The following is a 16,272-nucleotide window of genomic DNA, read 5'->3' as shown; positions in this document are numbered from 1 at the left end:
GCCTCTAGGAGAAAAAGCCAGCTTAGACATCACTTTAGCGGGTCCTGGGGAGATGAGAGCCATCTTACCATAGAACCGTCTTCCCTTCCAGCCAACTGTTAGGAGGTTAAGGCAAATGGGGGGATTCTTTGTGGAGAAAGGAAGGGGCATGCCCCACACCTTCTGCCCAGGTGGCAGACGGTCTGCGTGAAGCCGCCCCTAACCAGGAGGGAAAGCAACCTTCACCTTGAAGAAAGGTTGAAGTGTTGCTTAATACTTTATTGCATTGGCTGGATACTTTTAATTTCTGAATCCTGACTGTTTTTTAGACTTAAAAAGACTGCGAGGCTGGCCATCACCCAAGGGTAAGCAGAAAAGGCACTGGGCACACAAAGTTTCCATGCTGGGGCCCGAGAAGAGTGTCCTCCACTGAAAATATTTTAAGGGAGCAACGAGAGACAAAAATCTGTGTTTTGATTAGATCGCAGGCAACGCTCGAGTTCAATGAACAGGTTACATTTGAGATTACCGACATTACAAAAGCTAGGAGGGAGGCTTCAAGTGGTGTTTGGCAGTGGGTTGGAGTGAATTGAGAGTTCCTGTGGAATGTTTGTTGATTGCCACATTTAGGGGCTTCTAGACTGGTGGCTGACAAAGTCTGCGTTGGTCAGTGGAGCATTACTAGACCCTTGACTTTGACCTTGGTGAGTGAGGACAAGCTGGACGTGAATAGCCTATAGGATGTAGTATTTTTCCCCCCAAACCCTTCTTTCTGCTCTTCTTTTGAGAGAGAGAGAGCATTGTCTTCCTCAATCTGCTCAATCCCAGAAAAAGTCAAACTTGCCTTGTTAATCAAAGCAGCATGATGCTTAAGAACGGGTATTTTGCATTCGGACCAACCTGGGTTCAAATGTCAGATGCACTAACTAGTATGACTCTGGTCAAGTAATTTAACCTCTGTCAGCCTCACTTTCCTCACCTGTAAAATGGGAATGAAAAGTACCTACTAATTAGCATTGTAGGGTGAATGAAATGGGATAATTTGCTTGAGGGCTTAACATAGCACATGGCACTTGGTAAGTTCTCAACCCAAAATACCAGTTATTTCTATTACCACTTTCATTACTGTATAATGTAACTTTTTTTTTTTTTAACACTGCTGGTTTGAATCTAGTAAAGCCATGTTTTTCAAGGCAATCTTGTGGGGACAGACTTATTAGTCTTTTGATTAAGGTGGGACGTTTGATTAGGTTGTATACATGGAGATGTGACCCACCCAACTGAAGGTGAGACCATTTGATTAGATCATTTCCATGGAGCTGTGACCCTGCCCACCCAGTGATTAGTTCACTGGAGTCCTTTAAGAGAGCTCATGGAGAGGAGAAGCTCAGAGAAGCTGAGAGAGACATTTTGGAGAGAAGCTAAGATATGTAATCCAGAGTTTGCCCCAGGAGAAGCTAAGAGCCAACACAGACCCAGACGCTTGGAGACAGTTAGAGATGCAGACAGAAAGATGTTTGGAGATGCTAAGCTAAGAGATGAAGCCCAGAGTTTGCCCCAGAGAAACTAAGAGAGGACCCCCCAGATGCTTAGAGAGAAATGCCCTGGGAGGACAAGCAAGAATGCACAGGAGCTGAGAGAGTGAAGCTAAGAGAGACAGAAGCCCAGAAACATTTTGGAGAAAGCCATTTTGAAACCAGAACCTGGGAGCAAAGGACCAGCAGATGCCGGCCACATGCCTTCCCAGCTAATAGAGGTGTTCAGCCTTTCTTCAATGAAGGTATCCTCTTGTTGATGACTTAGTTTGGACACGTTATGGCTTTAGAGCTGTAAATCTGTAACCTAATAAATCCCCTTTATAAAAGCCAATCCATTTCTGGTATTTTGCATAACAGCAGCTTTAGCAAACTAGAAAACTGACATCATTTTTTGACTTTCTGGAGCCTAAAAAAGCATGCTTCGTTTTTTCTGTCCCCAGAACAACCTTGAGAGAATAACAGTTCATCAGTAGATAGATTGTTCTCAATACCATACTCTTTCTTTGATAAAACCCTCACGCTGGCATTAAGCACAACAGAACATGGAGGCAGTTGGAATGCACATAAACCATGCAAAGATAGAATAATGTTAATCACAAATCAATCTCAGTTATTGTTCTGGACCCTGCCCTTAATGAGCATTATTGTGAATCTTCAAGAGATTAAAGTAAAGGTGAGGAAAAGCAGCATCAGAGAGGTGAAGCAGTTAGCCTAAGGCCACACAGCAGGCAAGCAGCTCCGAAACCCTGGAATGACTCATGGACCATGTACTAAGTCAATCACAGCCCTGACATGAGTTTGTCTGGTCAGCCAAGGAAACTCAAGCATTGTGCTTTACTGAGACAATTTAAATCCCAAGTCTTGGAATTGAAGAAAAAGGGGTGGAGAGTTATTTGTTTGGGGGCAAGGAAGGAAAAAATGGGGAGGATATTTGGGCTGAAGTTCCCAAATATCCTGCAGAATGCTCCCTGATGCTCACCATTTTCCCATCCCCTATGAGGAAGCCAGATTCAGATGGTTTCGTACCTGTCAACAGGCATTGCTTCCTGAATTTTGAGAAGCCTCTTTAAAAATGTCTAAAAATATCAAAGAAGCAGGTTTGATTAGCAGAGGGTCAGATCAGCTGATAAGTAATAGCAAGGGAGATGACAGGCATGTGCTAATTGCCTTTTGGGCGCTTTCTTCAAGAGCCTCTCGGAAATGATACATTTTAGTCACATTACTCTTTTGGCTGCCTTTTCTCGAATGCATAAAAAATGATCAACATGAGAGTCATCATCTCTGAAAATGTCAGCATTTAAATGTTTTAATTCTTGGTATTTGGGGACCCTTGGCTTTGATCCGTAAGTGGAAATATTAAGAGCTAACATTTAATGAGCAATTACCACTTGCCATGTGCTTTTTTTAGCATCATCCCATGGATCCTCAAAACAACCCTCTGAGGCAGGTACTGTTATTTTCGTATGAGAGGTGGAGAAACTGAGGCACGGGGAGTAACACGCCTAAGGTTCCATGGCAAATTTAGGAAGAAACACATGCACTGCCATTTGGGGGCTCAAGAGTAGTTGAATATTGCCAGTTTCACAGGAAGTGGCAGTCTGACTTCATAGCCCGCATTCCTAACCATCATGCTATTCTTATCTTCTGGTAACCAACTCAGTTATGCTATTAAGATAGCTGAGTAGAAAAGGATACAACTCCATTTATTACTTATTTAGTCAATGAGTTCACATCTCCCCACCAGAATATAGGCTCCATGATAGAGAGGTCTTTTCCATCTAAAGTACCCCCAGTTCTGATAATGGTGTCTAGCCCAAAGTAGGTAACCAGCAAACATGTTAAATAAAGCCATGATTTTACTCGGACTGTACTATGGCCCAGATATATGCCAGGTGCTGGAGATTTAGAGATGACATGTCAGTGGGGGGAGATGGACACATATAAATTACAATGGCTGGTGCTATGAAAAATCCCAGATGCCCTGGAGTCATAGAGGGGGGCATCTTACTCAGCCTGTGGAGCTGGAGGACTTCTAATCTGAGTCTGAAAGGAGTTAGTCAGAGGGATGTGTGAGGAAGAATGTTGGAGGCAGAGAGAGAAAGCTTATGTAAAGGTCTGAGATAACATGGAATGTTCCAGAAACTGCAAAAAGTTCAATATGGGCCAAAGGTGAGCAAAAAAGACATGGACAGACACGTGGCAGGTAGACTTGCTGCCCTCTCCACTTTATAGGACATGACTCCCGGGGGTATAAATTTCCGTGACAACGAGGGACATCTCCCGGGGATGAGCCTGGACCCAGCATCGTGGTATTGAGAAAATGTTCTTGACCAAAAAGGGCTTTTTAAGCCCAAGAACCACAGAATCAGATGAATCCACCAGAGCTGTGTGCACCTAATTTATTCATGGTATCCATATTTATTGCACACCACCATGTGAATAAAAATTTGTAGCCCTTGTCTAAATGGAATTTACAGTCGCCTGAGGGATGTGTGACTCACAGGGCTCTCTAATGATTCACTGTGGAGCTGTCCTTGATCCTGAGCAAAAACGTGACATGGTCCCAGGTATTATGAAGAGTTCTGGGGATAGGATCTTGGGCAAAGCAAGGTCCCTGCCCTCAAGGAGCACCACATCTAGCAGCCAAATCAGATGAATAAGTAGGCAATGATTGCCCAAGATTTTTTGTTTGTTTGTTTGTTTTGTAGAAAACAAAAGATTCAGCAGGTCAGAGCTTGGATTCAGAGTGAATCCATTTAACTCGATACTTACCCAAATTATTCAACCCAATTAAGTTGTTTACGATTATCAGCATCTCAGCCACATGCAACCCAAAATCTCATCCATTATTAGCTGGGCCTGTCTTCCTCTCCGTGTTATCTAGCAGGTCTTGGCAGTGTATTGACCCAGGATCAAAATATGCCTTTCTTAGAAATGTGACTCTAATTAGAAATGGCTTATAAATGTTCATTGGAATGAGCATTATTTAGAAAAATGAGTCTAAGCCACTGACAACGATTTCTCTTTTTCCCCCCATCTTATCTAGGTTTCTTCTGTCAGAAAAGCTCACTAGCATATTTTAGCAGGAGATCAAGAAAATGCAAATGCCCTTGTCTGTGGTCGCATTCTTGTTTGCACTGCCTACAGCTAAAATTGGCACTTTCCTTCCTCTGCCAGAGACTTTTGAATATATTCTTCAAAACACACATCGGGCAATGCCCCTTATAGAGAAGCATTTGTGTACTGCCCTTTCTTACTGCAGACAACCAGATGATCCCAAGAGCGCAGGCTCCCAGCGGTTGGCCAGTCCTGGATTCAAATCCTGGATTCATCACCTGCTCATCCGGGTAATCTCTGAGCAAGTTATAAAACCCAAGCCTCAGTCTCCTTACCTCTACAAGTGGGGTAATGATTGCATTTGTCCCACAAGACTGGGGAGTCAACCTGAGTAACATTTGCCGAACACCTGGTACATAATAGATACTCAGTAAGTAGTAGCCACTTTTTTTTTTTATTTCTAGAGTCACAAGGCAAGGAGGGAACCCAGAAATTAATCGCCAAGATAGATTCCCTGGTTCTTCACATGAAGATGAAGAAACCAGAAAGGTTAGTGATTTCTCCGAAGCCATACAGCTAGGGAGTAAGACAGCTGGGATTATAACCAGGCCTCCTAATTCCAGGTGAGGGCTATGCATCCCCTACCACCCTTCAATGTTCTAGAAACATCTAGAACACCAAACAATGTTCTAGAAACACGGGAATCCAGACAGGATTTGGCTTTTTCAGGGAAGTTGTCCTGAGAGGTATCTCTGAGCTGATCCCTTCCTAGATACCACCTGGACTACAGGATCCTGGGACTATCCCAGTGAGGACTGGTTTGTCTTTAATGCTAATTAATGGACACCTGAGACAAGGAAACCCTGATCTACTCATCCAAGTCCCGGCTGGGCAGCAACTCTATGGCTAACCCTGCTGGGCATGGGGGATGGCAACCAGCAGGGCAGATAGGCTTTTGTGACCTCAAGGAGCTTCTGGTCTCCAAGGAACATAGGCTCTGAATAGGTAATGATGTGCAAAAAGTGTTAGGATGGGGAATTCCATGGTGTGAAGAAAACACGGGACCTGGATTGGGGGCTGGGATGGGAGGTGGCCAGGAAAGCCTTCCCTAAGAAAACTACATAGGAATGGCCTGTGTGTGTGTGTGTGTGTGTGTGTGTGTGTGTGTATAACATGACATATTAAAAACCCAATTTGGCTCCTGAGTACAGACCCAATTTGGCTCCTGAATACAGACCAAGTGAGGAGAGAAGAAGCTGGAGAAGTTCAAGCTGTCAGGGACCAGACCAGGCAAGGCATTTTAAACCTTGTTAAAGGTATTAATCTTAATTTTGAGGTCCACGGAGAGCCGTTGCATTGTTCTAACCAGGGAAATGACAATATCATACTTGCATTTAAAGAGAATGGATTGGAGGGAGGTCAGTTTGAAGGTAAAGGGTTGAGTTAGGAGGCTGATGGATAGTCCAGACTACAGACGGACCAGCTGGTGACCAGGGGAAGGAGGTCGTATCTGCAGGACACCACGTTATGGCAGCTTAGTTTAGACGCAGGGGGTGATGGAGAGGGAGCGGTCTCCACCTGAACAACGGGGTACGCGAGGGCACCATTCATCTCTTTAGGGACGATTCCACGCGCATGCATGCATTCAATCAGGGGACGGTTTCCAGGGCTTCAGTAGTCCCCTGCTGCACTGATTCTCAACAGGGGAGGGAAGATTTTGCTCCCCACCCAATTTGGCAGTATTTGGAGACAGTTTGGGTTGTCACAACTAGGGAGGGGGGAGCTCCTGGCATCCCGTGGGAGGCGGCCAGGGACGCTGCTCCACATCCTACAATGCACAGGATGCCACCCCCCAACCCAGAATATCAATAGCGCCAAGGGTAAGAAACCCTGCTCTGCCGAAAGCTTTTCAGTTACTTCACTCTTCGGTGGGAATTCGTGGAGCAAAGTGCTCCCTAATTTTACAACCACCCAGGATAGAAATGTGCAACACTCTGCGTATGGAGGAGGAGGAGTATGAAAAGATTGACTTGCTAGAGCTCTGTGAGGAGACGGGATACCAAAAAAGAACTTACTCCTTGGGGGAGAATAATAGACACACACACACACACACACACACACACACACACACACCAGAAAATAAGTCCTAGCGTTGGCTCAGTGACTCGCATCACCCCAAGTCCTCATCCTCATCCACCTGAAGGCCATGATTCAGATCAGATGGCCTCACCCTACATCTCTTCCCATGACAGAACTGGTTTCCATCTCTAAGCTCCTAGATGTTGTTAGCCTTTCTCTTTGGTATTTCTTATTTGCCACCTCAATTCAAAGTTATTTATGAATTTGCTCCCCTACAGAAATGTGGGTTCCTTGAAGGAAGGGGCCGGGTCTGACTCATCTTAGTGTCTCCCAAATATCTGTCACATGGTGAGGTGTTTGATAGAAGTGTCCGAGGGTAGCCCTGACTTGCACGAGGCCGCAATGGAGTGAGTTTTCTGTCCTTTCTGCCACCGAGCTGGAGCCCACCATGAACTTTTGAAGCCCCCTGACAATGCCAAACTCATCCCAGTCACCACCCTGGCCCTATAATCTCCTCAGTTTTTGAAATCCAGAAACCGTGAGACACTTCCAGGCTTGCAAGCAGATTACCGGATGCGGTTAATTTTCGAGTTATTAAATAAAACCACTGATAGCACAAATTCCAGTTTAGGCAGAAATACATTACATCAAAATTGAGCCTGGCAATACACTCTCCCAGCGGAGTTTGAAAGCAGGAATTTAGAAGGGAGAATGCCACCGTCTCCTGAGAGAAGTTATCCCATTACCAACGATTATGATTTTGAATTTAGCCATCAGAAAGATTGCTGAGGAAAGCGTGTTGGTTTGTTCAGTCCAAGAAAGGTTTAATTGGCTTCTGTCAGATTTTCTGTAAGTGCTACTTGCCGCTGAACCCCACATGGATCCCCGCAGCTTTTGAATTTAGCAGCTGACGGCTGAGTGTTGGGAGGCTGTGGGGATGCTGCAAGGGGGTTAACGAAAGGTTTCCCTGCACAGTTGTGTAAGGACTTGTCTAAGCAGAGTTCCTAAGGCCCACCAAATGGTGGAAACAGATGGGGGTTGAAGGGCTAGAGATGGCCCAATTTCCCCTGGCTCGCTTCCCTCTTCAAGGGATTCCCAATAAGTTTTTTTTTCACTATCCAGAAGGGTGTCCTATTTGTTTTTATTCAATTCTACATCCACAACACTTTCAACAGTGCTTGGCACATACTTGTCGCTCATTAAATATTAATTGAAAGAATACACATTCCCACCAGAAGTCTCTATTCTTCCCCTGGCTCCCACAGCCCCCAGCTGGGCACTGCTGTTTTCCTGTAGGGTATGATTCTGGAGAAGACAGAGAAGACAGTGCCCTTGAGATTTCCAAGCCATTGCTGTCTGTGCTGGTTTGAATGTATTATGTCCCCCAGAAAATGCCATGTTCTTTGATGCAATCTTGTGGGGCAGACATATTAGTGGGGATTAAGTTGGAATGTTTGGATTAGGTTGTTTGCATGGAAATGTGCCCCACCCAACTGTGGGTGATGACTCTAATTGGATAATTTCCATGGAGGTGTTACCCCACCCATTCAGGGTGGGTCTAAATTAAATCACTGGAGCCATATAAATGAGCTGACAAACAGAAGGAACTCAGTGCAGCTGAGAGTGACATTTTGAAGAGGAACTACAGCCAAGAGGGACACTTTGAAGAATGCACAGCTGAGAGAGTAGCTGCAGATGAGAGAGAGTCTGAAGATGGCCGTTGAAGGCAGACTCTTGCTCCAGAGAAGCTAAGAGAGGACCAACAGCTCAAGGGTAACTGAGAGTGACATTTTTGAGGAACTGCAGCCTAGAGAGGAACGTCCTGGGAGAAAGCCATTTTGAAACCAGAACTTTGGAGTAGATGCCAGCCACGTGCCTTCCCAGCTAACAGAGGTTTTCTGGACACCATTGGCCATCCTCCAGTGAAGGTACTCAGTTACTGATGTGTTACCTTGGACACTTTATGTCCTTAAGACTGTAACTGTGTAGCCAAATAAACCCCCTTTTATAAAAGCCAATCCATCTCTGGTATTTTGCATTCCGGCAGCATTAGCAAACTAGAACACTGTCTAAGATAGGGGATGCTTTTCTTTTTTGGATTACTTGCTACCAGTGTGTTGCTTGGGACTTCCAATGTTTTTGTGAAATGATTTGTGTCAGTCACTGCTGGGTGGTCAATACAATGCCCATCTCCAATACCACTCTCCCTTGCCCCTGCTTTCCACACTAACATTAGATACACATTTTTTTTCTGCCATCCTTGCAGTTGGAAAAAGCAAGTGACACAGTTTTGGCAAATGAGACAAAAGAGGCGTCCCTGGAAAGCCTTTGCTTTTCTCTTAAAAGGAACAAACGTAGCTCTGGCTCCCTCTTCTTGTGGGAATATAGATGTAATGCCTGGAGCTGGGGCAGCTGTTTTGTGACCATGAAGGAAAAAACCATGCCAGCCCTGGCATGAACTCTTGAACCAGTGCCAGCAGTCAGCTACCTCTAGACTTCTTACATGAGAAAAATAAGTTAACATTTGTTTATGTCACTGCTTTTCAGTTTCTCTCCTATTTGCTGCCAAAAATTATTCCTAACTGATACACAGGGTAACATTTTGTCCTTTCTCCATGGGATTCAAACATGAGTAATGGGACTGGGATGAGACCCAAAACCAAGGGAACTGAAGCGGTGCTCAGGTACACCCATCCTTTTCTCCAATTAAAGTTTTCAACTGGGTCAAGCATTTCTGCCATCAGGATGAATTTTCACTTGCAACATATCTCATCCCTTATGCAAATATTCTCACACCAGTTCTAAAAATATTTTCAGCGCTGCTTGAGTTCCTTCCACCCTTAAGGTGGGACCTTAACAAACTCACAAACTGATGGACCCCACCCTGTGACTTTATCACTAGATAGCTTCCTCCAGACTTCATACCTGGGCTGGCCACTTCTCCAAAATGCTGGTGGTGGCACTCATGTCCAGCCAGAGAAGGGAGAGGAGCACAGATAATGAAAATAGCTGCTGTCACCACTTATTCGGGGTTAACTGTGTCCCAGGAACTGTGCTCAGGATTTCACATGCATTGTTTTACTTTAATGCTTTTAAAGTACCTGGGCAGTAGACCCTGTTATTATTCAACCCATTTCATAGAACCTCACACTGCAATGTGACAAAAGGGGATTCACTGAAACCCAGCTTTGCCTGACTTCAAAGGCAGAGCTCCTAACTAAGTCATTAGGCTTAGTATTATCACATCAATGAGACCCTTTGAAGGGCTTCTTCTACCTCCCCCACCCCTACCCCAGACCTATGCTGAGCAGCTGCCTCTTTGCGGATGAGAGGAAGAGCTTGCTTCATTTTGCCCAGCAGAAAGAATGCACCCTCCCACTTTCCCTGTGTCAGAAGGTAAGGAACCAGTCCCTTTCCTGGCATTCTGATTTATCATGGAGGGGAAACGAAAGTCACCGGGCCTGCAATTAGACACAGCAAGATTCGCCAAGCCAAGCATTACAATTCCAAAGCACTGGGGCATAAAAAGAAAAAAAACCAACATCTTCAAATTCTGCAATTGTCTAAGCCAGTAGCCGTGGGCCAGGAGAACCCCTTTGAGAGAGGAAAGGATTCGTTGCTATTTTCTTGGCCTAAGTCATGAGTGATATAGAAATGAAGGTGCAGCCGACTGGGATTCCTCAGAATTGAATCTCAAGTGGTCATGAGATCTTTTATTTATTTTCAGAGTAATCAGTGATTCAGGACAGGGGGGCATAGTCTCAGTGTTTGGAGGCCAGACAAAGCACCCAGCACTGAGCTCACTTCTAGCAAAGCCCACTGACTCACCACAGTTGGGCATTTACCTCTTCAGGCCCCAATTTTTTCCATCTGGACAAGGAGGATAATCATTTCACGTGGAAACTTACTGTGCTGGAAGTCACGGTTTCTCTCGTTGAGGAAAATCTTCCTAAAATATGTTGGTTCTCCTTTTCCAGGTTCAATAAATATTTGTGAAATGAAATTATAATGTATCTAAAACCTAAGGAGTGCCAAGCACTGTCTTAGGAGCTTTGGGCATAGATTAACTCATTTATGCTCACAACAATTTCATGAGGAAGTGCCATGATATACCCATTTTACAGATGGCAACACTGACACAGAGAAGTTTTGCAACTTGTCCAAGGTCAGAGGGTAGCAAGAGGCAGATCCTGGGCTCAAACCTCTGCTCCTGAAACATCAGTCAATCTTGCTTCTTATTCTCTCTCATTCCTCCCCTCCCAACCCCGCTGGGATGTTCCATTCAGAGGGGGCTGCTCCAGATTCTACACGTTTCTGTGTTAACAGTTTGAGATGAAAGGAGATGCATGATGAATGCATCTGGCAGAGTGATCTGGATGCAACAATGAGGTCGTGTAAAGATGGGTTAATCAGCACAAGAGACAGACTGGGAGGATTTGGGACCACCAGGAAAAGCGCCAGTTAGTCTTAAGCTCTCCGTTGTTCACTGGCCAGACCCTCTTCCTGGGGCATGACTTTGAGCCACAAAATATGCCCCTGCAGGCTGGAAGTGCCCTTCATCCTCTCTCCCACTGTTCACCTACCTTGGCCAATCCGTGACGACCCCCCACAAAGGCTCCAGGATAAGACAACAAAGGCACATTTATATTTGTAGCCTACTCAGTCAGAATCATTTAAAACAGAAACACTTGACTTCAGCCATTAAACACACGCTGGTTTTTCTTTTGTCTTTCAAATCGACAACAGTATCTCGCATCACATTCAGAAATTATCCAGTGCTGGTATCTGCAAGGCATCACGCTAAACAATTTCTCTGCCTTACTTCATTTAGTCCTCATACTATTTCTGCCCAGTTGATGTTACTGTCCTCATTTCATAGACACAAGGAAATAAAAGCTCAGGGATGCTAAGCTGCTTGTCTAATATCACACAGTTGGTGAGCAGCAAAGCCAGGCAGGTTTTTTTTTGGGGGTCTGACAATGACACTTTGTCAAACCCCAAAGTGTGACAGTCTGCAACCTCTCCATAAAGAGAGTACACACCTTTCCAGAGCCCAGCAGATCTCTGAAAATAATTTCTGCGACGGCACACCTACAATTCATCTTAATTTTTTTCTGATGTTCTACAGTGTCATTGCCAATTTATTCCATCATTGTGGAATTACTGGCTAACAGGATGACCGCCTCACCATGCTGGCTTGCGGTTTCATTTTTTATGGGAAACCAACCATTGCTAGCAACACAGATGTGTCTCAACAAGTTAATTACACCATGATTCTCTTCCCATTTCACCTGTTCTTGACAACAAGCTCGGTTTCAGTAGACAGGGGAGACTTACCTGTGTTAGATTATCTGAGGCATAAAAGGGCCAGAGGGCCCCCAAGTTGGCAGAATTCTGCGTCTTCTTGTTGGCTGGTACCCTGGTCATCTTTGAGATTCTTCGGGCTGAGCTTGCACCCTCCAAAGAAGAGTTTATCCACAGTCTTCTAAGTCAGCGGCCATAGGTGTGAGGGTTCCAGCAATTTCTCTCTGATTCCTAACTCCCAATTACAAGGACCCCAAAGGGGTTTCTGTCCAAAGAGTTATGGGAAAGCAAGTGATCTGGGTCCCCCACAAGCAGGAAAAGGAAGTCCGGACAGGGTGGAATCAGGCAAACCTGGAACTATTTACTTTTTAGAAAGTTAGTCTTTTATGAGCTTCCCCACCGTCTCCAGAAGGGGATGTCTTTCTCTCCTTTAAACAAAATAAAATATGAATTAAAAAAATAAAACTCCACTGACAAAGTGTGAGGGGGCCCCTTCGAGGGGCCCCCAGGTCCCCATCCTTCAACAACTCCTGAAGAACCGGGAGCTAAGGCAGCCCCAACGCGGGGCTCAGCAACCCATTACCACGGAGACAAAGCGGCGGTTAATCGCGAGGCTGGGGCCCAAGTCGGTTGCCGGGGAACGGGACGCCGTGGAGGGCTTCCCTATTGGTTGGGCTTGGTGGGGGCGGGGTCGCGAACTCGCCCAGGAATGCGACTGGCTGCTGGGACCCTGGTAAGGAGCCCGTGGCTGGCGGGGGAGCCACGTTCTCCAAACTCTGGTTTCTCCTCTCACACCTGAGAACCTGATCCTTTCTCTCCTCCCACTACAAGCGACTACTTCCTTTAAAATGCTGTTCGTTTGTCCTGACCCTTCCCCAGTAGTGATTTCTTTGTGTCTTGGGTTTGATAGCTTAATGTCTGGCTTTAGCTTCTCAATTACTTTAACCTGAGACGCCTATTTCTTCCCCCGTTTCTCCACCTGGCAAACTCCTACTCATCCTTCAAAGCCCATACATATACACACATAAACATATATATGTATATTTTATATGTGTGTATGACATTTATTGGGGCATAGAATGTGCCACACATTTCTAAGTACTCTACATATATTAACTCAATCCTCACAACAGCCTTTAAGAAAGGTTGTCTATTAACCTGTTTTACAGACTAGAGATTGAAGCACAGAGAGGTTAAATGACATGCTTCAGATCACACAGCAAATGCCTGAGCTGGGACTCAAAGCCAGAACCATCTGATTCTAAAACCCAAGCTCTTAACCACTTAGCTGCTAGATCAAGATGTCTAACTTTGCTGAGACTTAGCTTCCATATCTTTACAATGGGGAAATAATAACTTTGCCACAGGTGTCAAGGATTGTCAAGGATTAATGCAAATAATGTATATCAAGTCTGAGCAAATGGGGAGTCCTGGTTAAAGTGTATGATTTCTTGACATGCCCTCCCCCAGAAGAGTTAGCCATTCTCGCAGTGCGGTGTTCATTTCACACAGATAATAATAATAATTAATATTTATTGATCATTTGCTCTCTGCCAGGTGCTCCACTAAGCATTAATTCACTTAACCCAATAACCCCTATGGGCAGCAGATTTATTGCATGTGTTCTGATTTGCCTGCCTTATCTGTGGCATTATTTCACACTGGATCAATCGGATTTGTGTTTTATAGTAAACTTTGAGCTGCTGAGAATTCTGATGTCATCATTGCCATATAATGGTCTTACCTTCTCCTTAGAAAGCGTTCACTGCAGGATGACACGCCATAGAATGCAAAATGCCTCGGCAGGCAGCTCCAGGTGCAGATGCCTGGAAATCATTATTTTCTTGCCATTGTCTGAAGACTGAGTCTGACCTTCCCTTTCATGGGGAATTTTGGTATCTGGCTTCCTTTGTGGGCAGCATTAAGCAATCAGCAAGCACTTTCAGGAAGAGGCAGATAAACTGAATCATTTTCAGAGAATGTGTCCCCGGAAGAGAGAGGATAAGAAAACAAGACAGAATGGGAGGTGTTCAGTTTCCAAGCAGAACAAAGAGCTGTCTTCATGGGCTTTGAGGGGCAGTTGTGGTGAAGAAGGATTCAACCATTTCCATAAGCCAAGGAATTGGAGAAGGATTTTGGCTCAATATGGGGAACTGCTTCTCCATCAAAGCATCATTTTAAAAGGCATGAGCTCTGGAGTCGGATGGACTCAGTCTCTGAGTAGCCTCAATGATAATAATTCTCCATAGGACTGTAATGAGAATCAAATGGGATAATGCTGATGAAGCATAGTGCTTAGTGCCGAAGAAGTGCTCAGTAAATGCTAACTCTTACTACTTTTGTTATTAACACTCCCCTGCCAGAGCCATGTGAGAATCGGAGGTAGCAAGGGCTCTGGAGTTGAAGACACCTGTGTTTAAATCCTGACTCTGCCACTCATTGGCAATGAGACCCTGTTCAAGTCACTTCTCTGAGTCTCAATTTCATCATGTATAAAAATGGTGATGATTTTGCCCAGCTCATGCAGTTGGGAAGACTAAGTGAAATGATGGAAGTATGGCACCTACTACCCAGTAAGGGCTCAATGCCCATTCTGTCCCTTCTCTGTCTATTAAGGGATATGTTCTATAGGGAGGGCATGAGCTCCTTACTGCTAGTGGTGTTCAACCGGATGCTAACGGCCTTTCAATAGATGGAGGAGGCTCATTTTATCACTTGAGCTGTTAGATGACGTAAGGTTCTTTCCAAACAGACTGAGAGTCAATATGGAGTATATCTTACTTTCCTGGGGTTGCTATAACAAAGTACCACAAAGAGGGTAGCATAAAACAAGGGGAATTTATTGTCCCACAGTTTTGGAGGTGAGAAGTCCAAAATCAAGGTGTTGAAAGGACCACGGTCCTTCTGTTCATGATGGTTTATGTATTCTGTAAGATGGTAAAAGCTTTCTCTACAGTGCTCCTCACTTCTTTCTGAGCCCTTACTAGAATCCCCTTTTTATCATTCACATGTCTACCAACAGTGTCTTCAAGGCAATCTAGGCTTTTACTATCAAGCGTATTGAAATTCTTCCACCTTCCACCTGCTACCCAATTCCAGAGCCATGTCCACAGTTTTAGGTATTTGCTACAGCAGCATCCCACTTCCCAGAGCCAAAAACTATCTTAGTTTCCTAGGTTTTCCGTAACTAACTAGGTTTTCCAAACTGGGTGGCTTAAAAAAACAGAAATTTATTGTCTCACAGTTCTGGTGGCCAGAAGTCTGAAGCCAAGGTGTTGGCAGAGCTGTGCTCCCTCAAAAGGAGGTAGGGAAAGGATCTATCCCATGGCTCTCTCCTGGCTTCTGAGAGACGCCAACAATCCTAGGCGCCCCTTGACCTGTGGCATACTCAATCTCTGCTTCCGTCATCACATGGCCTCTTTTCTCTCTGAGTTCTCATAAGGACACCATTATACTGTGTTAAGTCCCCACCCTATTCCAGTATGACCTCGTTCACCTAATTCCATCTATAATGACTCTATTTCCAAATAAGTTCACGTTCTGAGTTACGGGGATTAGGACTTTAATCCCGGGGACACAATTCAACCCATAACAGGGTTCCAGTTAAGTCAGTGTTTAAATCCCAACTCAGCCACTTAACAATTTAAGTGACTAATCCTCTCAAGGCTGTAGTTTTCTGATTATAGAATGGGATAATAGTACATGCAACAAAATGGCATAGTATCTGGCATACAAGTGCTCAATAAATGCTAGCTATTATTATTTTATGATCATACGAACCAAAATATTTTCAAGAATGAAAGGTACTCTTTGGAGTCAACTAGAGTTGATAAGAAAAACTCCTTGGCCCCATGGAGTCTTCCAACCTTGGTGGGTAGAGCAGACAGACAGACAGAGAGAGACACACACACACACACACAATGAAAGTATATAAGAGAAAGATGTCAAGATGGGATTATACATACAAGAAATTTGTTAGAGGAAATGCTTGTGAAGGATAAAAGGGGAAAGAGCAGGAGGAGGCAGGGAGAGCCTGTGGAAGCACAGAAGGATGGAAGGACTGGATGGGCAGAGCCACACACTGTACCCAGTTCTGAGAGTCTTGGCCAGGCTTATGGGAAGCCCCTGACCACAGCTGCCTGTTACATGAATCCCCCATGGGGCAGGCATGACCTGGTTCTAGGAACCCGCTGTGCCCAGTGATTGGCTAGGAGCAACTGGGGGTGGAGATAGGGAAGGAAGCACACAGTGGACCCAAAGAGGCAGCAGCTCTCAGTCAACTGTGCTTCCTGGAGCATTCTCTTGGGGGGAGATC

General features: G+C 44.9%; 1 protein-coding gene across 5 annotated transcripts in view; it reads right to left on the bottom strand.

Moving 5' to 3' along the window:
- The window catches only part of CCDC60 (coiled-coil domain containing 60), a 200,223-nt gene extending 187,652 nt beyond the window's left edge, over nt 1-12,571 (bottom strand). For all 5 annotated transcript variants that reach the window (XM_037817367.1, XM_037817366.1, XM_037817369.1 and 2 more), the window contains exon 1: nt 11,991-12,571. In XM_037817367.1, coding sequence (XP_037673295.1) covers nt 11,991-12,080 — 90 coding nt within the window. In that variant the 5' untranslated portion in view covers nt 12,081-12,571. The remainder of the gene's footprint in view (nt 1-11,990) is intronic.
- Between the last annotated feature and the right edge of the window lie 3,701 nt (nt 12,572-16,272).

The sequence above is a fragment of the Choloepus didactylus genome, chromosome 23, assembly GCF_015220235.1.
Source record: "Choloepus didactylus isolate mChoDid1 chromosome 23, mChoDid1.pri, whole genome shotgun sequence".
Taxonomy (NCBI): Eukaryota; Metazoa; Chordata; class Mammalia; order Pilosa; family Megalonychidae; genus Choloepus; species Choloepus didactylus.
Note: the sequence above shows the minus strand (reverse complement) of the source record. Positions and strands in the feature narration are given on the sequence as shown.